Source organism: Zootoca vivipara, chromosome 2 (assembly GCF_963506605.1).
Source record: "Zootoca vivipara chromosome 2, rZooViv1.1, whole genome shotgun sequence".
NCBI classification, from domain to species: domain Eukaryota; kingdom Metazoa; phylum Chordata; class Lepidosauria; order Squamata; family Lacertidae; genus Zootoca; species Zootoca vivipara.
In genome coordinates this window covers 20,672,497-20,696,776 of record NC_083277.1, presented here as the reverse complement: position 1 = coordinate 20,696,776, position 24,280 = coordinate 20,672,497, and the positions used below count along the sequence as shown (strand labels likewise).

General features: G+C 46.9%; 2 protein-coding genes across 3 annotated transcripts in view; both read left to right on the top strand.

Moving 5' to 3' along the window:
* Positions 1-12,671, top strand: part of P4HTM (prolyl 4-hydroxylase, transmembrane) — a 33,755-nt gene extending 21,084 nt beyond the window's left edge. The window contains exons 5-9 of the mRNA XM_035106821.2: positions 2,655-2,817; positions 4,784-4,969; positions 5,683-5,773; positions 7,485-7,608; positions 7,781-12,671. Of these exons, the coding sequence (XP_034962712.2) occupies positions 2,655-2,817; positions 4,784-4,969; positions 5,683-5,773; positions 7,485-7,608; positions 7,781-7,998 (782 nt within the window). The 3' untranslated portion in view covers positions 7,999-12,671. The remainder of the gene's footprint in view (positions 1-2,654; positions 2,818-4,783; positions 4,970-5,682; positions 5,774-7,484; positions 7,609-7,780) is intronic.
* Positions 12,672-16,607: 3,936 nt separating this feature from the next.
* WDR6 (WD repeat domain 6) lies at positions 16,608-24,190 on the top strand. Of its 2 annotated transcripts, XM_060271273.1 has the most exons (6): positions 16,609-17,091; positions 17,754-20,163; positions 21,421-21,516; positions 21,813-21,929; positions 22,057-22,175; positions 23,094-24,189. In XM_060271273.1, exons 1-6 carry the CDS (start codon positions 16,815-16,817, stop codon positions 23,579-23,581), a joined length of 3,507 nt encoding a protein of 1,168 aa, XP_060127256.1. In that variant the 5' UTR covers positions 16,609-16,814; the 3' UTR covers positions 23,582-24,189. The 2 variants fall into 2 exon arrangements, with proteins under 2 accessions (XP_060127257.1, XP_060127256.1); XM_060271274.1 differs by lacking the exon at positions 21,813-21,929 and having other exon boundaries at positions 16,608-17,091; positions 23,094-24,190.
* Positions 24,191-24,280: the final 90 nt, after the last annotated feature.

Below are 24,280 nucleotides of genomic sequence, written 5' to 3'. Positions count from 1 at the left end.
AAAACCTTTAGCCTTTCTGGTGGGGAGGAGGCTGGAACAGAAACATGGAAGTGTCTGTAGAACTCCAGCGCTCAAGGGCAGTGCTGCTATAACCTACATTGCTGTCCCTTCATCTAAGCCTCTAATCATGTCCCCTTTTCTCCAAAATATCTATTGTGCCCCCAGTACTCCCTAGAGAGGCATATTTGTTTGCTCAGTACACAGAGAAAGCATTTGGGTGCTCCCTGTATATGATGCTCCAATTTATTATGCACATACAATGGTAATTAGTTAGTTAGTTAGTTAGTTAGTTAGTTAGTTAGTTAGTTAGTTAGTTAGTTACCTAGACTTGAAGCTTTCAGTATTTCTCATTCATTGATAGACTTGCCAGTTTCTTATTTTAGTTACTCATGTGTGCACAGCATTTGGACCACCAATGCCAAACTTGCAGTACTGAAGTATAGGACCAATTCAGATATCTCAGCATATTATGCCGAGATACACACAAGTCTTGTGCCTGAGCGCACTGTCCTTGCAGAGTCCCTTCTCGCCCCCCTTCTTCATGTGCTGTGGTTGAACACACACACACACACACACACACACACAGAGAGAGAGAGAGAGAGAGAGAGAGAGAGAGAGAGAGAGAGAGATTGATTAGCCGTATTTTCCTATTATATCTGAACCAGGAAACGCTGGTTACCAGGTTCAGCATAACCAGAATCTTAAGAGCCTTCTGGATGAGGTCAGTGCCCCATCTGCATCTTCCATCCTGTTTGCATGGTGGCCAACCACATGCCTGTAAGAAATCTGAAAGCATGACCCGAGTGCAGCAGCACTCTGTGATTCCCAGCAGCTGACATTCAGAGGTGTGCTGCCTCCGACTATGGAGGTAGAAACAGCCATTGTGGCTAGTAGCCTGGTTGGTTTATGATCCCGGTTTGTTTTGAGCCCTATAACCCTAGTTCCTGGTTTGGATGCAATGGCTCATTATGGTTACTTAATCCAGGACACGTTCAGTCACAGTGCGCTGGGAAGGGAAAGGGGCAGCTCTACCAGAGTGACTGAGGCAGCCACCCGTGATGCTGGCCTGGGCTAGCTGGCTCTCTCACCTAGTCACCTTTTCCTGATGTGTCACAGACAGCGAGAAAACAGGCAAAGAGGCAAACCGTCAAGGCCATGCACTCCAGCAGGAGAGCACATGTGTCTCTCCTTATGTGACTCATGCACACTGGCAGCTTTTGCTTGAGTGGACAACAAGCAGTGGTGAGCTCCCTGGCTCCCCAATCCATTCTGAAGGGTCCCCCATCCCCCAGGAGCACATTTGGGAAGTGTGTGAGAGGCTGCAGACCAGAAGGGGGAACCACTGAAAATTGCTTCTCTCCCTGTTTGGCTGACAGAAGCCATCAGCTAAGCGATAATATTGGAAACTTTTAAGATCGCCAGTCTCTCAAGGACCATCAGATAGATAGATAGATAGATAGATAGATAGATAGATAGATAGATAGATAGATAGATAGACAGACAGACAGACAGACAGACAGAAAGGGTAAAAAATTCTTTTGGACCATGTGCCATTTTAAATTCAAGTATTGGTATACAGTTTCCCCAAATGAGTGTTTAGCCAGTTTTAAAATGTATTTTCAGAGGTATCACAAGTGAACATTGGAACAGGCAAACCTTTTCTGTCCTTCCTATATTTTTCATGTCAGAAGCATGGCTTAGTTCCATTACCTTGCGATACGCAATGGAGAGGCAGCATGGTTCAGTGCCTTATGTGTACATCTTGATGTTGTGGTGGTTTTGGGAGCAGTCATAATGCAAATAATTCCTGGGCATGCACTGCTTCAGTTGCGTTTTTGGTCCCTCAGTGCTCACCTGTAGTATTTGTAACCTGGAAGCTGTGAACTAGGTGCCAGCCTCTTCATTTCAAGGGCATTCTTCTCCTCTGGTGGTCTTTCTGCAGTCAAGCAATGCCTAACTAAACTGCCATTCAGAACCTTCTAGATCAGGCATCCCCAAACTGCGGCCCTCCAGATGTTTTGGCCTGCAACTCCCATGATCCCTAGCTAACAGGACCAGTGGTCGGGGAAGATGGGAATTGTAGTCCAAAACATCTGGAGGGCTGAAGTTTGGGGGTGCCTGTTCTAGATCTCTAGCTGGGAAATAGGCACCCTGGCTCCCCTCAGCTAAAAAGTCATGGTTGTGTTTTCACTTTCCAAGGGGAGGGAAAAGAGCCCTTCCACTCAGTTCTCCGCCGACTGCTGTGACAGCAGCAGTAGGAATCTTTCTCTTTGATGGGGTTTTGTCTTATCCCCCCCCCCTCAAATTGTTGGCTTTAGTTGTTCACTTGGCTTCCTTTTTCTTCTGATGTCATAAGATGTCATAACGTCTTTGCTAAGTCACCTGGTTCCCCCCCCCGGTCATAAATAGTTATTTCCCCCTCATGAGAGCTTCCCCGTGGCATCTGTGGTGCATCAGCTATTATTTAAAAGGTGTCCTGTGTGTGACATGTATCTAAACTGGTATACTTTCCTCCTGCTAAAGAGAGAGCGGATTATAGCAGTGGTTGCTAGAAGGTTGGCTCTGATTTGGCGTCAACCGTTGCAGCGTGTTGACAAATACCTGCATGCTGGTCTGCAACGCAAGCCTGTGCTTCCGTCTCATTCTTCCGTTAGGTGTGCTGAGTTTGGAGGAGTTTAAGCAGCTGAACATTCGGGATTTCCACAAGTATATGGGCAGCCAAAAGGTGAAGATGAGTGACCTGGTGCGGAACAGCCAGCACACATGGCTGTATCAAGGGGAGGGAGCCCACCACGTCATGCGCTCCATACAGCAAAGGTAAGAGGGACTCCCAGATATTTAAAACAGAGAGAGTATCGCCATTCCTAGCAGCCATACTAGGATTCTACTCGGTTTTATTATATTAGAGAGTTCTCAACTGATTAAAAAAGTGTTTCTGTATTATGAATTGCCTGGTTTTTTTTAAATAAAAACATTCCTTCAGTAGCACCTTAAAGACCAACTAAGTTTATATTTTGGTATGAGCTTTCGTGTGCATGCACACTTCTTCAGATACACTAGAAACAGAAGTGTCAGACCCTATATATATACAGAGGGTGGTGGGGGTGGGTGGGAATGGGAGATGGGCTGATGGGAGTGGTAAACCTGTAGATGGATGTTAATGGCTGCTGATGACTGCAATTAGTGCAATTAGTCCTGGGCTGAGGTGCTAAAGAAAGCTTGATCATGCATAATGTGATAAGAATCCGATGTCTCTATTCATCCCAGGTGCTTCCATGGTTTTATATACATACACCCTCTGTATATATATATATAGGGTCTGACACTTCTGTTTCTAGTGTATCTGAAGAAGTGTGCATGCACACGAAAGCTCATACCAAAATATAAACTTAGTTGGTCTTTAAGGTGCTACTGAAGGAATTTTTTTATTTTGCTTCGACTCAGACCAACACGGCTACCTACCTGTAACTGGTTTTTTTTAGTTATCAATTAAAATTTAAACACACGTGGGCTCCTTTAAAAGGTGCTAAAAGAATGTGATTACTGATAAGGGCGTAGTAACTTTAAAATGCTCAGTTACACTTTGAAAAGGCTTTAAAATTTCATTCCCTGACCACCTAACCACGCAGTGATGCAGCCAAAGTGAGGCAGCTCAGTGCCAAACTACTAGACAGTATGTTAAATGTGTATGTGCATTCAACGTGCCTTGTTTTTACTTTAAGATAAACCAATGTAGGAGGACAGTGGTGCACAGGAAAGGCTTTAATCTTTTCCCCCTGTGCTGCAGTTCCAGTGAAAATCTACCCCCACCCCTGCCCAGTAGGCATTTGCCCTGGGAAGAAAACTTGCACTAACACCAGTAGAACCCTCTTCCTACATAACTGGGAGTGCAGTCCTAAGCATGTTTATGCTAAAGTAAGTCCCATTGACTTCATTGAGACTGCCTAGAAAGCCTGCTTAGGACTGCAACCTGAAAGCACCTGCTCCTTTTGTTTTTGGTTTTGGTTTTGTGTGTGTGCAAAAAATGCTTAGATGAAAGTGAAAGTGACTGTCCTTCCTGAGGTTAACTTCCATGCTTCTTTATGTATGAGGCAGGGTTTTCTGCATTCAAAGGAAACAACGTGACAGAGAACAGAAAGATGCTTCTCTTCCATTTGATCATACAAGTGATCAAATCCATTGTCTTATAAAAAAGAATCCCAATTATGTTTTGTAAATAAACATTGAAAAGATCTCTCTGTGTGTTTACACACACACACACACACACACACACACACACAAACACACCAGGAGGAGCAAATGTTAATATTATGATGATGATTGATTCAATTTATATACTGCCTTTTATCAAAAGATCCCAGGGCGGTGCACAACATTAAGAACACATTTTTTGGAGCACAGTCATAAGAACATAATAAAAAGCATAATTATATTCTTTATCATTGACTTAGATAGCTGCTGTGAATGCCAGTTGCTTACCATCTTGAACTTGTCAAGTAAAACATTTCAGTCCCTACAGGTGTTCACATGTTACATTCAACAAGTGTACGATCTGTGCTGAGCTATACATTTGTACAGTTAGTAACATTCAACACGTATACAGCCTGTGTACTTAAGCACTTAAGTTACATGTGTCGAGACAGCTTATACCTACGATCAGTGCAATGTGTGAACAAGTACCCTATTCCCAGGGCAAAGGGGATGACAGTGGCATGTGGGGACATTGGTTTAGTAGCAAGTATAGTTTAATAGTTCAATGGGCATGTCTCTGCTTCTCCTTTAGGGTGATTCACTTAACCCGTCTGCCCTCTGAGATTGTGGAACACAGTGAACCCCTGCAGGTAGTGCGATACGACCAAGGCGGGCACTACCATGCTCACATGGACAGTGGACCAGTCTTCCCTGAGACTGCCTGCAGTCACACCAAACTGATTGCCAATGAAACTGCTCCATTCGAGACCTCATGCCGGTTAGTCTAGAGCCTGAAGAGGAAACCAACCATCTGTAATCTGTTTTTCCCCTGTTGCTCCATGTTTTGTTCTGAAACAGAGACTCCATCATGTTTTTAGGGACATAAGCATTCAAGTGCAAATCAGGTGGCCTCCCTTAACCATGGAGAGGTCAAAAGAACACAGCATGCATGTGTGCTTTCCAGTTATAAGTTAATGAAGAGGAATGCTCAGTCAAATATTCCTCCAGAACATCATGCTTCTCTATGTGGGAGGCTTTTTATGCACCTGAAGACTGTCAGCGATAGACAGGGGCACAATTTCTCTGAGTCCTACTCTGCCTGTCTTGGTATTATTTGAGTCTATAGCTATAACCATGGTTCTGCTCTAAACCTAAGGTCTGTTTTTCTATAACCTCAGTTGGTTTGCTGTTTGTTGTATACATTTGCTCAGGGTGGGGGCACAGAACAGAGCATGTTTTTACTTTCTGACCTATGAGTTGGCACGAGAGACTGATGTAGGAATTATGGGATGTCAGTCCCACTGAATTCATATAGGATTTCAGCCTAGGTCACAAAAATGGGGGATTAACTTGTGAGTAGGTGGGCATGAAATCGTAACTTCCAAGTAGATGTGCATAGTATTTCATTGCATTGCAAACCGGAAGGGGAGGGCTAAGCAATTTCAATAACTTTGAAGCCTAACCTGTGCTAATGGCCCCTGCCTTTCACAGCTACGTGACAGTTCTGTTCTACCTAAATAACGTGACCGGAGGAGGAGAGACCACTTTTCCGATAGCTGACAATAGGACCTATGAAGAGATGGTAAGGTTCTGTCCTTCTTTGTGGCCTGTTTTTCTCGGAAAACTCCGTTTTCTTTGCGTACTTGTGTTATACACAAACACCTGGTAGACGGCTGAGATAATATGCAGACCTTTTGTTAGTGACTGTGTTACAGGGGGCATCTTCTTCTATTGCCCCTGTTCTTTGCAATGCTCCCCCTGCTACCATTTAGGAAACACCAGCAGTTACCTGCTTCAGAAATCTTTTAAAGATGTTTCCCCACTCCCGGGTTCCCCTGATCATTAAACTGGATCCTGTCTTTTTGATACTGCAATGCTTGTTGCACTTTTGCTGCTCTTTTAATGGTATTATGGAATATTTGTAATATTGCCCATAGATATAGATCAGAGCTTTCCAAACTGTGTGCTGTGACACATTAGTGTTGTGTGAACGCTCCCCACGCTCATTCCAGGGCTGGAAAGGGGTTAGTTTAACCTCTGGTTTGCTATTAAAACTGAATTACTGTGTCGCAAAACTGAGTTACTATGTTGTGAAATGATGCATGTCTAAAAAGTGTGTCACCAACATGAACAGTTTGGAAAGCTCTGCTATAGATATAGGGCATCTTTTTAGTTAATTCAAGATTATTGTTGTTGTTTAGTCGTTTAGTCGTGTCCGACTCTTCGTGACCCCATGGACCATAGCACGCCAGGCACTCCTGTCTTGCACTGCCTCCCGCAGTTTGGTCAAACTCATGTTCGTAGCTTCGAGAACACTGTCCAACCATCTTGTCCTCTGTCGTCCCCTTCTCCTTGTGCCCTCAATCTTTCCCAACATCAGGGTCTTTTCCAAGGATTCTTCTCTTCTCATGAGGTGGCCAAAGTATTGGAGCCTCAGCTTCACGATCTGTGATTCAAGATTATAGGAAGTGTTTAATCTGATAAGGGAAGTCCAAGGATGCCTCCAGGTGTGTCAGTTCATGGCACGATAGGATCCACATGGTTTTATTCAAGATAACACCCCTGTTACAAGGAAATCACTTCCTCTCAGCACTCTGTTAGCAACATTTTGTTTCTAGAAAAATTGCAGCTTATTATATGGCATATGGTAGCATGAAAGTACTGGCTATTTTGTGCTACAGATTTTGGATGTGCAAAACAAATCCGTGCTCCACCACCAGCCCATGTTATTTTCTGAACTTCTAAAAGATTCCCACCCCTTTTTTTATTCTCTAGAAGTGAGGTGAATGCTCCCTTACTCTACCATGCAAACATGAAAGCACTGAAGTAGCCCTTCAACTGCTAAACAGCACCAATGCTACCTCTCTCTCCATGCACTGGTGTCTTAGCACTGTGATTTTTAAATATATCTATATCTATATCTATCTATATATATATATATATATACTCTTTTTAAGGCCAGATGCTTTATTTCACCTGCAATGCACACCTCCCCATTAATTTCAGTGGAACATACTTCAAAATATATGTACTTGAGCATGACAGGTGAAGTATGCAAACATCCTATAACTATAAAATGATCTATATGGTTTGTTTCATTTCTGAGGGGTTTTTTTATAAAAAAAAATCCCGCCTCTCCTTAAAATCAAGATGGCTTGAAAAAATATGGAACTGTTCTATGTAAATGGGAACATATGTAATGCTAGTATAGGAGGTCCTGTGCATTGATTGATTGATTTGTTACTTTCCTGGCATGCAGCACAATAAGCATTATTACCCTTTTTCTCTCCCAGTCTCTCATCCAGAATGATATTGACCTACGCGACACTCGTAAACACTGTGATAAGGGAAACCTACGTGTGAAACCCCTTCAAGGAACTGCTGTTTTCTGGTACAATTACCTGTCAGATGGAGAAGGTAATATGTCCTCTCGTGGCCTCCGTCTGCCAGGTTGTCTGGGCTGCATTGCCCTTCATGCCAATTTGCCAGCCGAGGGTCAAGAATTGGAGGAAATCCCAGGGGTTGAGCTGTTGTCGTGTGAAACCCGGCTTCTCTTAGGAGTGGTTCATGGGTTCTTATTTCCTTGCAGGCTGGGTTGGCGACCTAGATGAATATTCTTTGCACGGAGGCTGCTTGGTCACTGAAGGAACCAAGTGGATTGCCAACAACTGGATCAACGTTGATCCCAACAAGAGGCGGCAGCTCCAGTTCCAAGAGGAGATGGCTCGATATACAAACAGTGCGGACGAAGACCAAAGCGAATGGACTGTGGACAAATCCTACAGCAACGTACATGTGGAGCTGTAGTGCTTGGAGATGCCTTTTCGTGGACTTGGAAGAAACTTTTTTTGCACTAGCCATTTTCAGCCCTCTAATCTCCCACTTTCCCCCCATCCCCGCATATCTCAGCAGAGATTGCTAGCTGCGCTCCAGCCTAGACTGGAGAAAACAAGAGACTGGATAGGGAGGTATGGTCTGGAATGCACTGCGAAAGAGAACTGGCGAGGCAGGAGAAATTACCGTGGCTTGGTTGTTAGGGTGCAGTTCTCACTTGCATCTTTTTTTAAATGCCTAGCTTTGGTTCTAGGTCTCTGAGCGAGCCTTCCCCATGGCATGCGCAGTCAGTTAGCCTCCAGGTTTGTTGCTCTTCTTCATCCTGAGCCATTTCCCCCCCGCTGGAATGCAGTTCTTCTCCTTGAGCTGGGTTTGCAGTCTGTTCCTGGCACCTGCCCACCTGCTGTCACAAGATCTCCCCGTAAAGCAGCAAACCTGATCTCAGAAAGTGTCTCTAGGTGGTTCTCTATGGGGCAAAGCTGTCGCTCCTCACAGAGTGTTTGTTGTGGGGGAGGAAGAGAAATGAGATTGTTAGCCGCTTTGAGACTCCTTCGGGTAGTGATAAAGCGGAATATCAAATCCAAACTCTTCTTCTTCTCACAGGCACAGGTTGTCATCTTAAGTTCATAATAATAGGTAAACTTTCTGTAAGGGGGTCTTGAGCAGCTGTATGTTAAGGAAGATGCAGGGGTTGAAGGTGTTGGAGTTATTCCGGATGATTTCTAATGCTCATCATGGATAATTTTTCTCAGGGTCAGACTTGGTTCTGAATAAGGACATGGTTCTGAAATATTTATTGTGTTGATTATCGGGGGGGGGGGGGAAGTGTTCCAAGTGTGCAATAGCAGCTGGTGTGCTGTATTTGTTGAGATTTTCATTTCAGTAACTTGATTTGTGTGCTCAGTTGGGTTTTCCCCCTCTGTGAGTCTGTTTGGAAGGGGTTCTCTCCCACCCCCAGACATGGTCCACTCCATTTAGTGTCTGGTTTGGGCCAACAGCATACTCACATCATGTTCCTTCTTGCAGATGGATATATACAATCATGAACGTTAGAAGATTCCTGTTGGATCAAACTAAAGGTCCCTGTATACCAGCAGTCTGTTTTCCACAGTCACCAATCAGATTCCTCTGAAAAGCAGGACACGAAACTGATCAGGACATGAAACTGATAGTCCTTTTCCATTGTTGCTGCTCAAGAGACAGTAGGGACACGGGTGGCGCTGTGGTCTAAACCACTGAGCCTCTTGGGCTTGCCAATCAGAAGGTCAGCAGTTCAAATCCCTGTAGCGGGGTGAGCTCTTTGCTTCGGGTAGTGATAAAGCGGGCTATCAAATCCAAACTCTTCTGTCCCAGCTCCTGCCAACCTAGCAGTTCAAAAGCATGCCAAGAAGTGCAAGTAGATAAATAGATACTGCTGTGGGGGGAGGGTAATCCGTGTGCTCTGGTTTCCGTCACGGTGTTCCATTGTGCCAGAAGCAGTTTAGTCCTGCTGGCCACATGATCCGGAAAGCTGTCTGCAGACAAACGCCAGCTCCCTCGTCCTGAAAGCGAGATGAGCGCCGCAACCCCATAGTCGCCTTTGATTGGACTTAACCGTCCAAGGTTCTTTCACCTTTACCTGTTTTCTCAAGAGACACATGGCATCTGAACACGGAGAGTGGGATTCAACTAATGAGTCCCATCAAGGGAAGCCCTGTGCAAGGGCTGCCGCTTTGCACCCTCTGAAATTAGTTCCTGGGGAATTGGGAGAACCCCTGGAACAGCATGCAGAGGGAGAAAAGGGGGGGATTATTTCACGAGGCAACCCAAAATGCTTGTCTTGATGGAGTAATCACCTAATTGCAATGTTGAATTCCTCCCTTAGCTTTCATATAGCCATCATGAGTAGTTGTTGATTGCCTTATCCTTCATGAATTTGTCTAATCCCTTTATAAAACTATTTAAACCAGTGGCCATCATCTTGAATGCCATAAATGTATTATTCATTGTGTCCAGAAGTACTTCCCTTCAGTTTGTCCAGAATCTCTTCTGCGCCATGCATAATTTTACAAACCTCTTTCATGTTTCCCCTTACTCAATTCCCTGCTCCCCAAACTAAAAAAACCCAAGCAACAGAGTCCTTTTCTTATAGGAAAGGTTTTGCAGCCCTTTTCTGCACCTGTTCCAACTCTACAATATCTTTTTTGAGATGAGGCTAATCAGAGAGGCTTTCCCCCTGTAATTGAACTTGAAGCTTGAGCCAGAGTTGGCCCTTTTCCCTTTTGTGTTGGCCTGAGGATATATTTCTTTCGAATAGGTGTCTGTAACAAAAAGGAAGTGGTGTTGGAAAAGGAGATGAAGTGGAAAGATAAAGTGGAACTTCAGTAAGATACAGAGAAGATTCCTGTAGCATTCAGTGAGACCACAGGAAGCTTGCGACTGTAGAGAAACACTTTCATCGCTGTTAGGAAAGCTGGGATTAATTGTGTGGTGTTTTTAATATATAATTGAAAGATAATTTACAGTTACAAAATCCCTGACTGTTTGACATCTACACATAGGGCAAAATGCAGGGTTTGGCTGTAGCCATCACTGTAGAGAACTGAGATCTTTTTGCTTTGGCCTTGCAGCTCATAGCTTGTAATAAGTTGTATCCATTAGGAAAGCTCTCTGCATTTAACCCAAAATATATGCATCTATCTGCCATGTAGCTCTCAATGTTGGTGTTGGAAATCCTAGACCGGCTGCTCAATCCTGATGAGCAAATATATAATTGTCCCGTACCCCCGCCCGCACAGATACTTTTTATTTTGACATGATTGTTTCCTCCTGATGCCTTGAGGTTTCTGAAGTAGACCAAGCTGCCTTTAAGGTGGCAGTCTTGCAGCTAGTTGTCTAGCTGGGTGCCTCCATTGCTGTCCAAAGGATGCTAAGTTGTATGGCATTTTCCTTGCTTTGATAAGTCGCCATTCCTACACGGTAGGTCTCCCTGAAGACAGAGACTGATGTTATTGTAGAATGTTGATTGTTGTATATATTGAATCAGTTTATGTCGGCAGCAAGTCAATTTCCATTCCAAGGAATGAGGTCATCCCATGCATCCCTTTTTATTGGAGTCCTTGTCAGTTGCCTTAGTTAGAGACCTGTGCAACATGTGACCTTCTAAGCCAAACACAACCCACCAACCTGGCAGGTGCTTAACAGCTTCCCCGCTCTGCCACCCCATCCATTCTTGTAATCCCAGGCATGTCCTGGTGGCTTATAGTCAGCTTGGTGAGTCACAAGTTGTGTAGATCAGCCTTAGTAGTGCGCTTTATAATGCAGAAAGGTTAAGGCTTGTGACCACTACATGGCCCTGGCCAGATTTTAAAAAATGTCATCTCGGTCCTCCACAATATCCTGGTAAGTTTTATTGATTTTGGTGCAGGTTATTTTAATGAAATATGCCTAAGGTTGCGACTTTACTGCAGTCCCGCTGCAAGGTTTTGTAGGGCGGGGAGAGTGAAGTAGGTGTTCTTCTGATAGGATACAACAAGGATTCAGTATCCCTTGAAGCGTCTTGCTTTCCCTGGTATGACTTTGGAAATTTAACCACTTAGCAGATAGTTCGCAAGCCAATTTAAAGTTCTTAGAGGTCCCCTTTAGGAACTGTTTAATAAGAAGAATCTAGACTCAGCTCAAAGGTCCTGTCTCATTTAGTACTTATGAAATGCCAAAAGGCTGGACATGAAATAGACCTCCTATTTTGCTGTTCATTCCAAACTAGGACTTTGCAATTTTGTTTTGAGTGTGTTTGTGTGTGTGTGCTAGAGAGGCTATTCACCTCTAACTTGAGATATTTATACTTTACTAGCAGAGACTTAAAGTGTAGAAGAATGTAGGGCTTTGATTCAGGTTTAAGAAGCCATGAATTGGATAAGGATCTGATGCCACCTTTTTCCAGTTTGCAATCTACAAAACCAAAAACCCCTGGGCCACGAATGGGGAAGTGCTGCAAGCAGTTGCATGCTCTGTGGATTGTGCAGAATCCCACACCCAGGACCGCATGGCTGTTTGCCTGGGCTCAGCTACCTGTACTGGAGTGGGGGGAGGGTGGTGTTAGCAGAGTGGTTTGCTTTGTGAATCATGTCCTTAATGACATGCGTATCCAAGCCCATAGCTGAACCCTTTGCTAACCTTAGCTAATTTAAGTGACTTCATGTTGCCGGTTGCATTGATAGGTAACTGGTCGGCGTTGGATTTGGAATTTCTGCGTGTTCCCTACACTTGTGTGTTTTGCAAAAAGTTGGGTTTTTCCCCTTATTATTTAATATTTATTTTATTTATTGTTTCCCACACACAGATGTCAGGTAGCTTGTCTATCCTGCAAATAAAAGTTTGAAACCTAGCTGTTATCTGTAGATTTTCTTTGCGCCTCCCATTCCTCATTGGGGTATGAAGTTATGCATTCCACATATTACTATTCTCTACTCTTTAAGAACTGGGGTACCATCAAATTTTGTAGTGGGGCCCAAAGCAAGCCTCTGTTCATTAGTCTCTTGGTGCCTAGAATTTCCAGGGCTTGGTATTAAACTGCAAGCAATCCCCCCACCCCACTCATCTATTTATTTTCTGCTCTCTCTAACTGTGATTAAAATGCTTTTTTATAAGCATAAGAAATTTTTTTTTACAAAAGTGGTGATGTTCTTGCCCATTTCCATTTATATCCAGTGGTGGTGTTCCTAAAGCATTTAAATTACAAAAGTAAGATAAAGCCAGATGCAGCTTTTTCTGGGAGTTTACCTTAGTGAAGACCTCGCTTGGAAAAACAATATAACTCAGGTGGTTAGGAAGGCCCAACAGAGACTCCATTTTCTCAGGGTCTTGCGAAAGACCAATGTTAAACAAAAATTGATGACCTCCTTCTACTGGTCCACAATAGAAAGTGTCCTCTCATATTGTATCACAGTGTGGTATGTTGGCTTGACAGCCACGGACAGAAAGTCTTTACAGAAGGTGGTGAACACACCACATTATATCATGGGCTGTCCCCTGAGCCCGCTACATGACATCGCAAGGGATCGTTGCCTTAGGAGAGCGAGAAAAATTCTCAGGCACGATTCCCACCCTGGCCTGAACCTCTTTAATCTTCTACCCTCAGGCAGGAGATATAGAACTATAATCAGTCGTAGCAACAGGCTAAAAAGCAGTTTCTATCCGTGGGCTGTTAGGCTGCTGAGCGGAAAATAATATAGTGCAACTGACTTTCAGGGTTGGTGTGTTGTGCAACAAGCACACAGAGTGCAATGAGATTGAGTGTTTGTGTGGGGGCGGGCTCAGTTAATTTCATTGTACACAGGTTGTACATTGACAATAAAGGTTATTATTATTATTATTTTCTCATGAAGGATAAAAATCTCTTGTATGTCTCTTACACCATGATCCAGTTTTAGGAGCAAATGCTCCATTTGTAGACCTTGATTGTGAGCCATGTCCTAATGCTTCTAACACAAAGTTAAAGCAGGCTGTAAATAAAATAAAAAAAGCCTTTGATCATATTGCGAAATGACAGGTTGACAGTTTCTCAACCCTGGTCCCACTTTTATTAGCTCCATTCTGGTCACAATCTTGGTTATATTCTGCGAATGCATGTCTTGATATGAAAACTGCAAATTATGGGAAATGTTTTTATGGCTTTTTACACAGTCAACTGGGTCACCTGTTTGATAAGTAACGGCCAGATAAATCCTGTATTTAAATTATGCCAGTATCAGAAAGATACTGTCTCTGCACTATATCCAATGTGTGTTCCACCCAGAACAGGAGAGGAAAACACATACAGCTAAGAAAACTAAAAATCAACCCCATGTGTCCCTGGAAACTCCTTCAGTACAAACCAATCAGGGACTACTGGAAGCAACACTCACATGTGGAGGGAGTTAATGAACTAAAGCTATTGGAGATGTGGCTGCCGTAGCTACCGCTTCATCACATGTGATGTGATGGCCCAGCAACAACCCTGTTGCATCTGGTTCCCAGATAGCCTAAGTTCCACTCAGAGGAAGACCCGTTGAAATGAATGGACCTAAATTAGGTGTGTCAATTAATTTCAATGGTTCTACACTCTGATTGGGATGGGATGAGCTGTTCAACAGTGGAAGAGAATGTCTTGGAAGGTAACGCTGCGTCCTTAGGTTTTTAAGCAGGGGATAGCTGCCCACTTTTGAGGCATGCTAGAGCTGTTGATTTTCTTGCATAGGCTGGTGGTTGAGCTGGATGAACTCTCTGGGAGTTGCTGTAGAGTTCTGGAGAACTCAAAAACTTGCTATCTTGTGGACCTTTTGGTTGGCTTAATAAAGGCATTGCTTGAATAAGAACTTTGGGAGCTTTTGAAGAAAAAACCTACGGTGGAGGCTGAGATATACGAGAACGCTGGAAGGACAAAAACAAAACAAAACCACCATAATCTACTCAGTGGTCTGAAGATCTCAGCGCCCTTTATACATTTGAATGCACGGCTTTCCATTGTCAATCTCATTTAGATAACTACCGTATTTGGACACATGGATTGCCTACCTATATGTTTAAATTGGGATTGATGGTAGGGCTGCCATGCATCCATACATTACCAGAATTTTAAGGGCGGAAGGGACATCCAAGGCTAATTTCAGGAAGGCAGCAGCTTGTTCTGGATCTTTGGCAAGTTGTGGGTTTTGGGCAACCCTAACTGATGGGAATTTTTTTTAAAAAAAAAAATCATTTTCACTTTTATCATCATACACAAATCATAATAATTTTACGAATAGGATTCTCAGAATCCCCAAACTTCCCTCCACCCTTCCATGGTTTCCCCAGATATTCTTTTCAAACAACATCGTATCATATTTTCTTAAATCTCAATTTTTATCATAATTCTCGCTTCATTGCAAGTGTTTTTAAAAACCTGCCAAGGTTTTCAATTGTTTACAGTGTTCTTTCAAGTAACTTAAATCCCCCCCCCAATCCCACCCCCCACTAACTGATGGGAAATTATCACTGTTAATGTCAGCTGGTAACCTTATTTTTATTTTAAATTTTTTCTTCTTGTTGTTTTGGCACATACCTGTACACTGTGTGTGTGTGTGTGTGTGTGTGTGTGTGTGTGTGTGTGTGTGTGTGTGTAAATACATACATATTATGTGTACTGTGTATAATAGCTATAAAGGTAATATACCTTTCTATTTACCTTTTACCTTATATAGCTATCTTTATCTATTTAAAACAAAAAATAAAAAAAGTTCCTTCCAGTAGCACCTTGAGACCAACTAAGTTTGTCATTGGTATGAGCTTTCGTGTGCATGCACACTTCTTCAGATACACTGAAACAGAAGTGTGCATGTACACGAAAGCTCATACCAATGACACTTAGTTGGTCTCCTAAGGTGCTACTGGAAGGAACTTTTTATTTTTTTGTTTCGACTACGTCAAACCAACACGGCTACCTACCTGTAACTTTATCTATTTAGATAGAGCTGTGCCTTTAAGAAATTATCTTCCTGCCTTTGCCGGCCTTTAACTACCAATCAGTCTCGGCGGCCTGGGGAGAGAACCACCGCTGGCCAATAGCATCCCTCCGTGTCTTGGGAGCTCGGAAGAAGCCTCCCAATTGGTTCACGGGGTCTGCGCTCGCGCGCGGGCGCGACGGAGAGGGAGCGCGAGGTAGGGCGACCCGGTTTCTCGCGATATGGTAGTCCCTGCTTTGCTTTGCTCCTCTGCCTCTACCTCTGCGGGAGTGCGCGCGCGCGCGCCTTCCCTGCCTCTTTCCCAGGCTATGCATGAAGCTCTGACCTGCAGCGCCCCCGCTTCGCTAAGCAGTAGGCTGGAAGCAGCCCCGCTCATTCCGTGGCTTAAACCAGGACGGGGCCCGTGAGTGTTGCTGGGTCAAGATTCCCCCCCCCCATCCCTGACTTGAACCTCATGCAGCTGCCAACTATAGATAGCCTCCCAGGTCCACTTTGCCTCCTGCAAGCCCTAGTCTGGGGAAGCTTGTGCCATGATAAGTGTGTTGTCCTTTCCACTTCAGGCAGTAATGTGTCCCAACAAAGCCGCAGTTTCTCCAGCTTCAGCATCCCATTCGTTCTGCGCCTGCTGTTCCTCCACGGGGAGGGCGCTCTTTTATCCAGTCGTTCTCCCATTTATATATTCAGTCAACGGCCCTCTCTGATTTTGTTTCCTATCTGCCAATATAAGAAGCTGACCAAACATTCGCCGCACACAAAAATACTGTCGCGCGGCGGCATCCAGGGGCTTCTCAGAATGGGCAAGTACACGCCTGTTCAGACCACTTTATTATCAAAAAGCCCCGCCGTTTACCAAGTGTTTAGGAGGTAAAATCATTTCATTCTCATAAGAACTGAGCAAAGTTAGCTTGTTCCCATTGTACAGATTGTGGTTAGAACCAACAAAGCATCTTACCTCCGAGGCTTTGGCGGGGTTTGAACCGAGGCCTCTCTGGTCTAAACCGAGAATAAGCATTGCAATTGCTGTCCCTCCAGCAGGTGGCATCTCATTCCTGCATGCCAGGGGTGGGGACCTTTTTTATTGTCAAGGGCAGCATTCCCTAAGGGGTAGTTGGGGGGGGGCACATGCTGCTGGTGGTGGGTAGGATTGGAACAAAAAGTGGAGAATGCACTCCCTTGTCTCTCCCAGCTCCCTTCCTCCCTCCCTCTTGGCTACCCCTTTTCCTTCCATTTTTCCTTCCTTCCTATCTGCATGAAATTAGGCCAGGGAATGAGGTTTCCCACCCCATCCCTAGTGCTCAGTGATGTGGGTAAGTCCAACACAGTTAGACCATGCTGACTCTTATCTGGAGTAGCCCTACTGCAGCGCTAAACAATGTATACCTTCCAAGCCAAAAGGCAGTATACTTTTATATCCATCACCTCAAGCTATGGAATATCTGCAGCATTTATTACTGTCGTCACCTCCCCCTTCTTCCTCAGATGTCTTATGTAAGAGGAAGCGAATCAATAGGAGTCTTCACTTCCGATCCTTGTTCAGCAATGGAAACAGAACTGCTGCTGGCTCCTATCACAGCTCTGGAGATTGTGGATGATCACCTTGTTGCAGGTATGTGGTAGGCCAGAATATCCTGGGGCAATGGCAGCCCACGTAGTAACCTTCCCATGTTGCTGGAGTCCCAACTCCCAACAGCCACAGGGTGATCAGAGTCCTTTCCGGTGGGCAACAGGTAACATTATGTCAAGTGTGTCAGATACCAAGCCATGGCACTGAACACTTGGTGAAATGAAACATGATAATGGAGGGCTTGTTCTACCCAGCTGAATAGCCAAGCAAAGCAGGAATCACAGCAATATGGTGCATTATAGTGGGACAGGCAGGCACCAAGTCAGGGGAGGAGACCAGAGCTCCTGAAAGCTGGTTTCTTTGATTTCATACGTCCTGTTGCTGGGGAAATGATGCTCATAGAGATGATAGGAAGTGGGGGACCTATCAGAAGCCTGTTCCCATTTCAAGCAAGGCAAAAGTTGTGAGTAACATGATTCCACAGGGACAGTTTGACAAGAAGCTGTGGGAAAGCTGCAGCAGAAGCAATACCACATTCGGCCTCAATGTGTCTTTCATGTTGGGACCAGGCACTGCTCAAGGTGTACCTGGGCTGGTATGGAGGTTGTGTGTGGATTGTATTTGTGAGGACGGATGCTGCTGGAAAGAGTATGCTATATATATATATATATCAAAAGAGGTGATTCTAACCTCTTTTCCTCCAGGTGAAGGACCCTACATTGCCATCTACTCCCTGGAGCCTGATGCCAGCCAGTCAGCAAGATGCTATAAGAAGGTCCTTCGAAACCATAATGTCCATGGTATCAAGGAGCAGCAGGATGCGGCCCCAGGAGCAACCACCCTAGCTGTCTTTGGAGGCAAAGGCCTTGTCGTTTTACAGCTCAGCTTCCAGGGCGGCACGGCAAAACTAGCTGAACTCTTTCCTTTCCGCGAGCTGCACGACTGGATCTGGGACCTGCAGCGGTTGGAGGCACCTGGCTGTGTGGCTTTGGCCCTGGGCCACAACTCATTGGCACTGTACGACTGCGCTGGCCAGAGGACCCTTCGGGAAGTGCACTGCCAGGAGAAGTGCATCCTCTACTCAGCCCACCTGGTTGGGAGCAGCTGGGAGACGCTGGTGCTGGTGGCTGGCACAGTATTTAACCAGCTGGTGGTCTGGTGCGCAGCCGACCCGACGGACAACGCAGGCAGAGTAAAGCCCCGCAGCAGGATCAACGGGCACAAGGGCGTCATCTTCAGCATCTGCTTCTCAGAGAGCAAAAGCATCTTGGCCTCGGCCTCAGATGACAGGAGCCTGCGGCTGTGGGGCGTCGGCGACCTCAGATCGCCCCCTGACCCTGTCCCATGCTTGCTGGTGTGCTACGGGCACCAGTCTCGGGTCTGGTCGGTGCGCTTGCTGAGCAGCTACATCCTCAGCATTGGGGAAGACGCCGCTTGCCTCGTGTGGAACTACCAGGGCGAGATCGTTCACCGTTTCAAAGGGCACAAGGGGCGTGGCCTCCGGGCAGTCGCCGCCCACGAGAGGCGGGGCTGGGTGTTCACAGGAGGGGCCGATTCTGGCATCAGGCAGTGGCTCCTTAAAGGGCAGAGCGACGGCGGGGACAGCCTTGTGCGGCTGGACTTCCCCTCACCTCGCACAAAAGGGTCTCCCAGAGCGGTGAAGCTGGTGGATGTAAACCACCTCCTTGTGATGACAGATGCCGGGGCTGTCTACGCCTATGACTTGACCTCTAAAGCCTGGGCGTTGGTCCTCGAGGATGCTGCGTATCGGTCTTACAGCCTCCTCGAAGTCTCCGTGCTCATCAGCGGTGTCATGGCGTGTGCCATGGGCAACCTGTCGGGACAGGTTAAAGTCTTCCCTCTCTGCAGCCCTGCAGAAAGCAAGGAGCTGAAGCTGTACGAGGGGAAAGTACACAGCCTGAGTTGGGCCTCCTACGCAGGGCAGGATCCCGGCACTTGCAGCCTCTTCGTTTCCGGAGCAGCCGGTTCCTTGCTGTGGCTGGAGGTCTCTCTTGGCCCACCCGAGGGAGTCGCTGTGGTGGTGAAGCGATGCTTCCGCCTGCCTCTCTGCAAGCAGCGATGGCACACATGCGCTGCCTTCATGCCTCGGGGAGAGCTGCTGCTCTGCGGCGACCGCAGGGGCTCCCTCATGCTGTTTGAGTGCGAGCCAGCTCAGGCCTTGAGCAGAGGAGCAGGAGTCGGCTCCTCGGACCCAGAGAGGGTCTCCGGTTTGCCCGGCCCGGCCTTTCCTCTCACAGGGGAAGAGCCGCTCGCCGAGGGCCCCGTCTCTCTGCTCTTTGGCCTGCACGGAAAGCTGGGCGTCACCTCCATCACCTGCCACCAGGACTTCATCTACAGCACCGGTCGGGACAGCTGCTACCGCCAGCTGCAGGTGCAAGGCCGCCAGCTGCGCGTGCTGAGGAAGCACAGGCCGTGCAAGGGCCTGGATTGGCTGGAGGAGCTGCACTTCGGCCCCGATGGGAGCGTGTGGGTGCTGGGCTTCCACGCTGACCGCTTTGTTCTCTGGAGCGCCAGCAGCAACGAGATGCTGCTGTCTGTCCCTTGCGGTGGCGGCCACCGCTCTTGGAGCTATGCCCACTGCCTCCAGGTGGGAACCTTTGCTTACATCAAATCCGGGGATGTGGTGGTGTACCAAAGTCAAGATGCGCACAGCGGGCAGCGCATCCTCAAGGAGTCCCTGCACGGGCGGGAACTGACGTGCGTTTGCCACATCGGGGTTTTGCAGGCACCCGGGCAGGAGCCGGTGAGCACCCTTGCCACCGGCAGCGAGGACGGCACGGTCAATATTCTGACCTACAGGGCGCAGTCTCGTACGGTGACCCAGCTCACGGCTCTGGGCGACCACATCTCGAGCGTGAGAGCTCTGGCTGTGGCCAAGGACACTCAGCCCAAGGCAGGAAGTATCTCTGCCATCCTCTTCTCAGCTGGAGGACGGGCCCAGATTGAGTGTTACCGGATGCTGCTCAGCCCCAGCCATAGCTCTGGCGGCGGTGTAGTCCACCAGCTGGTCCACGTGGCTTCTCACCGCCTGGATGAGCAGTGGGACCACAGGAAGAACAGGCACAAGCTCGTCAAAATGGACCCGGAGACCAGGTAGCAGCCGTGGCCTTTCCCAGGAGTTTGTATTCTTAGGCAGGGTCATGGGTTCTCAAAAAGCAGACAATCTGGACTGGGGATGTTATTGATGCTCATATAGGGAATGTGAAATCTGCACCCTCTCTTGCTAACTCCTTTACCAACAAACGCCCCCCCCCCCAGCATACATACTGTCTCACACACAGGCTTTTCCTATTGTCACACAAGTGGGCACAACAATATTCACATCCAGCCTGGAAGACTTGAGATAGATAGATGATAGATAGATAGATGATAGGCAGGCACGCAGGCTAGGCTAGGCTAGGCTATACAGGACTACACTACACTACACTCGGTCAAATCAACCTGAAGGAGCATCTCCACCCCCATCGTTCTGCCCGGACACTGAGGTCCAGTACCGAGGGCCTTCTGGCGGTTCCATCACTGTGATAAGCAAAGCTACAGGGAACCAGGCAGAGGGCCTTCTCGGTGGTGGCGCCTACCCTGTGGAACGCCCTCCCGTCAGATGTCAAAGAGATAAACAACTACCTGACATTTAGAAAACATCTGAAGGCAGCCCTGTTTAGGGAAGTTTTAAATGTGTGATATTTTAATGTATTTTAATCTTTGTTGGAAGCCACCCAGAGTGGCTGGGGAAACCCAGCCTGATGGGCGGGGTACAAATATTATTATTATTATTATTATCATTATCATTATCATTATTATTATATTACACTAGACCCTACCTATTATTTTGGCTGTAATTTGTTTTAAACATATTTTAGCGTATTTTTAAATGGCTGTAACCCGCCCTGAGATCTTGTTTATTTTATTTTATTTATCAAATTAGTATACTGCCCTTCATCCACAGATCTCAGGGCAGCTCACAAAATCCGATGATGACAGGCGGGTGAGAAATCAAATAAATAACCCAAAATACACAAATGGGTTCTAACAATATTGTAGCAGCAGGAGATTAAAAAACAAAACCAGCAGGATAAAACAATGTGAATAATAGCAGCAAAAAATAAAAAATAAAGGTCAGTTTGCTTGATTTTCCAGTCTCGGAATTTTCTCCTCCTCTTCCCTATTCTGCTGTGCTCATGCTTAAGAATACGTTAGTACAGAGAGAATAGGTAGGACTTTGGGCGCCGAGTCCATAGTAGGCAACACGTGCCACTTTCCAGCTTGTGTGTGTGTGTGTGTAACTTTTTCACTGCTCTGGGTTTGGATAGTGAGTTCCAGAGAAGGCAACTGATAACTTCTGTGTTCCAGGTATATGTCTATTGAGGTCCTGGCTGGTGTGGAGTACCCAGAGCTTCCTGTTCCCTTGCTCTTCCTAGCTGCTGCTTGCAGTGATGGCTCTGTCCGGTAAGGAGGATTGTTGGGCTCTCCCTTTTAGGGGCCTGTTGGATTGGGGTGGGGGTGGGATTTTCCTGTATGCCAGGCAAAAATCCAGAGATGGGAAGACGAGGGGCAGAATGGACTAAATGCTTCTCCCTACGTTTCCCAGAGCAGCACTTTCACCAAACTAGAGAAGGGAACATGAACAGGGAAAAAAAAGCTGTAGCGCTTGGCAGCCGTACAAAGGATGTGGCCCTTTCCCCCTCTTTAAAGTCAGAGACTCTTTTCCTTGGACTGACTTCACTGCTCTCTTGTCTACATAGCCTCTTCCTGCTGCTTGAGCATGCCCAGAAGCTGCAGCTTGTGGCAGAATCCTTTCACCATCAGCACTGTGTCCTGAAGGTCCAGGCGTTTGCATGTAAAACAGCAGGTGGAGGAAGGTGAGAATGGAATGGCTACATCCACACACACACACCCCGTGCTTGAGATGCACCTCCCCTGAGTTTACTACTGCCGACCCACCAAGCCCTAGAAAGCTAATTTCACCCGTTCCTCTTTCTTTTATAGAAGGCACTGGTTGAGCAGCGCTGCCACCGACGGGAGCATTGCATTCTGGGATTTCACCCCTACCCTTAACCGTGCTGCAGAGGCCTTGAAGGTGGAAGGCACAGAAATGAAGCTTCTGGGTAGGTGGTTGTGTTGACTCGTGTTGGGCAGAAGATTCCTGCATTGCAGGGGTTAGGACTAAAGGACCCTTGTGGTCCCTTCCAACTTTGTGGTACTATGATTATATTTCTTATACCCAGCCCATGTGATTGGGTTGCCCCAGCCGCTAGGGAGATGCAGCTTCCAGCGAAAGAATAAATAATGCAAAAATAAACACAATTCAAATCTTGGAACCTTCCCAAACCAGGGCTGCCTTCAGATGTCTACAGAAATTTATATATTTGCTTAAATCTTTGACATCTGCCGGGAGAGCACTCCACTTTACGCAAGGAGGGAACCTCCAGAAGGCCCTCAGTGCTGGACCTCAGCGTCTGGGCTGAAGGATGGGGGTGGAGACGCTCCTTCAGGTATACTGGGCAGAGGCCGTTTAGGGCTTCAATGGTCAGGACCAGCACTTTGAATTGTGCTCGGAAATGTGTACTGGGAGCCAATCTAGATCTTTTAGGACTGGTGTTATATGGTCCCAGCACCCGCATTCTAGATTAGTTGTCGTTTCCGGGTCACCTTCAAAGGTAGCACCACGTAGAGCGCATTACAGTAATTCAAGCGGGAGATAACCAGAGCATGCACCACTCTGGCGAGACAGTCTGCAGGCAGATAGGGTCTTAGCTGGTGTACCAGATGGAGCAGCTAGACAGCCGCCCTGGACACAGAGTTGACCTGCGCCTCCATGGACAGTTGTGAGTCCAAAATGACCCCCAGGCTACGCACCTGGTCCTTCAGGGGCGCAGTTACCCTATTCAGGACCAGGGAGTCCCCCGTACCGGCCCACCCTGTTTGTGATCCTCCTGGGTATACCTTCTTTTTCAAATGTATATATCACCCTTTGCGCTTCCTCCCAGCCTTGTACACTTCCTTTGCCTGTGTGTGTTTTCCAGGCCTGGGTACCCCAGTCCTGACCATCCAGGCTCACAGCTGTGGAGTGAACAGCCTCCACATCCAGCAAGCAGCCGGCGGGCATTTCCTGGTGGCCAGCGGCAGTGATGACGGTTCCATCTCTCTCAGTGCTGTTGAAGTGGATGCTGGAAGCGACGCCGACCAGGAAGCCATCGCTGGGACCGGCATCCGCCTTCTCAGAAACTCCTCGAGGCTCTGCGCCCATGCAGCTCATGTGACGGGGGTGAGGCTCCTGCAGCCAGACTTCCTCCTCTCCGTCTCGGTGGACCAGCGCCTGGCCCTCTGGCACCTTCACGAGGACAGCCTGTCTTTCGTCGGCAGCAAATTCTGCCACGTCGCCGACGCAGCTGGCCTGGAGTGTTGGGAGGCTGGGGCCCGTAACTGCCACAGCGTGATCTGCGGACAGGGGCTGGAAATCCTCCGCTGCAGCCTAGATGGGCCAGGTGCAGAAACAGAAAATGGTGTATGAAGGAACTGTGTAACCACCTTTATTCTGCTGGGATGGAGAGGAGCTTGAGCGACCCACCGGGGCACAGAGGGCTGTCATGCGAAAGCAGCAAGGACCGGAAGAAATACTTTGCCCCTCTCTTCAGGGAGAAACCGCTTCCTCCAGAACCATGCAGATACTGTCCCTGATATGATGTAGCTTGCCCGCTTTTCTTTGCCTTGTGGCTTGTGGGCAGTTATACCGGAGCTTAGCCAACCTATTTTGACAGAGGGCCTGTCATGAGAAATGTAGTAATAAATCTGCATCCGCTGGTTAAATGGCTTTAAATGCCTTTTCCTTGCAAATATATGCCATGCTGTCAACTCCCCCCCCCCTTTTTTGCGGGAAATTCCCTTATTCAGCGCCCTTACTTTCATATCCAGGAGTTGACAGCACAATAGGATTTCCTTATCTTCAAATCCGGAGGTTTGACAGCTATGTATATGTCCTGGATTTCAGCCTCCTCTTCTGATTACCGCGGAGAAACGTAGGAAGCTACTTTATACCAGGACAGACTTCTTTGTCCAACTGCCCCAGGGTTTCTCCAGGCTCTCAGGCAAGTCTTTCCCCCCCACGCTACCTATTTGATAATTTTAAGTGGCAATACCAGGGATTGAACCTCTGTGCAAATAACGTTTACTGCCTCTGAGATGCTTACCTTCCAAGTCCCGGACTGCAGAA

What these genes read in the sequence shown, in the direction of transcription:
- WDR6 (XM_060271273.1), top strand. Translation starts at nt 16,815, where the DNA reads ATGCTGACTCTTATCTGGAGTAGCCCTACTGCAGCGCTAAACAATGTA. An exon ending in GGATGATCACCTTGTTGCAG is followed by an intron (nt 17,092 to 17,753) that starts GTATGTGGTAGG and finishes CTTTTCCTCCAG; the next exon opens with GTGAAGGACCCTACATTGCC. An exon ending in TGCAGTGATGGCTCTGTCCG is followed by an intron (nt 21,517 to 21,812) that starts GTAAGGAGGATT and finishes TTGTCTACATAG; the next exon opens with CCTCTTCCTGCTGCTTGAGC.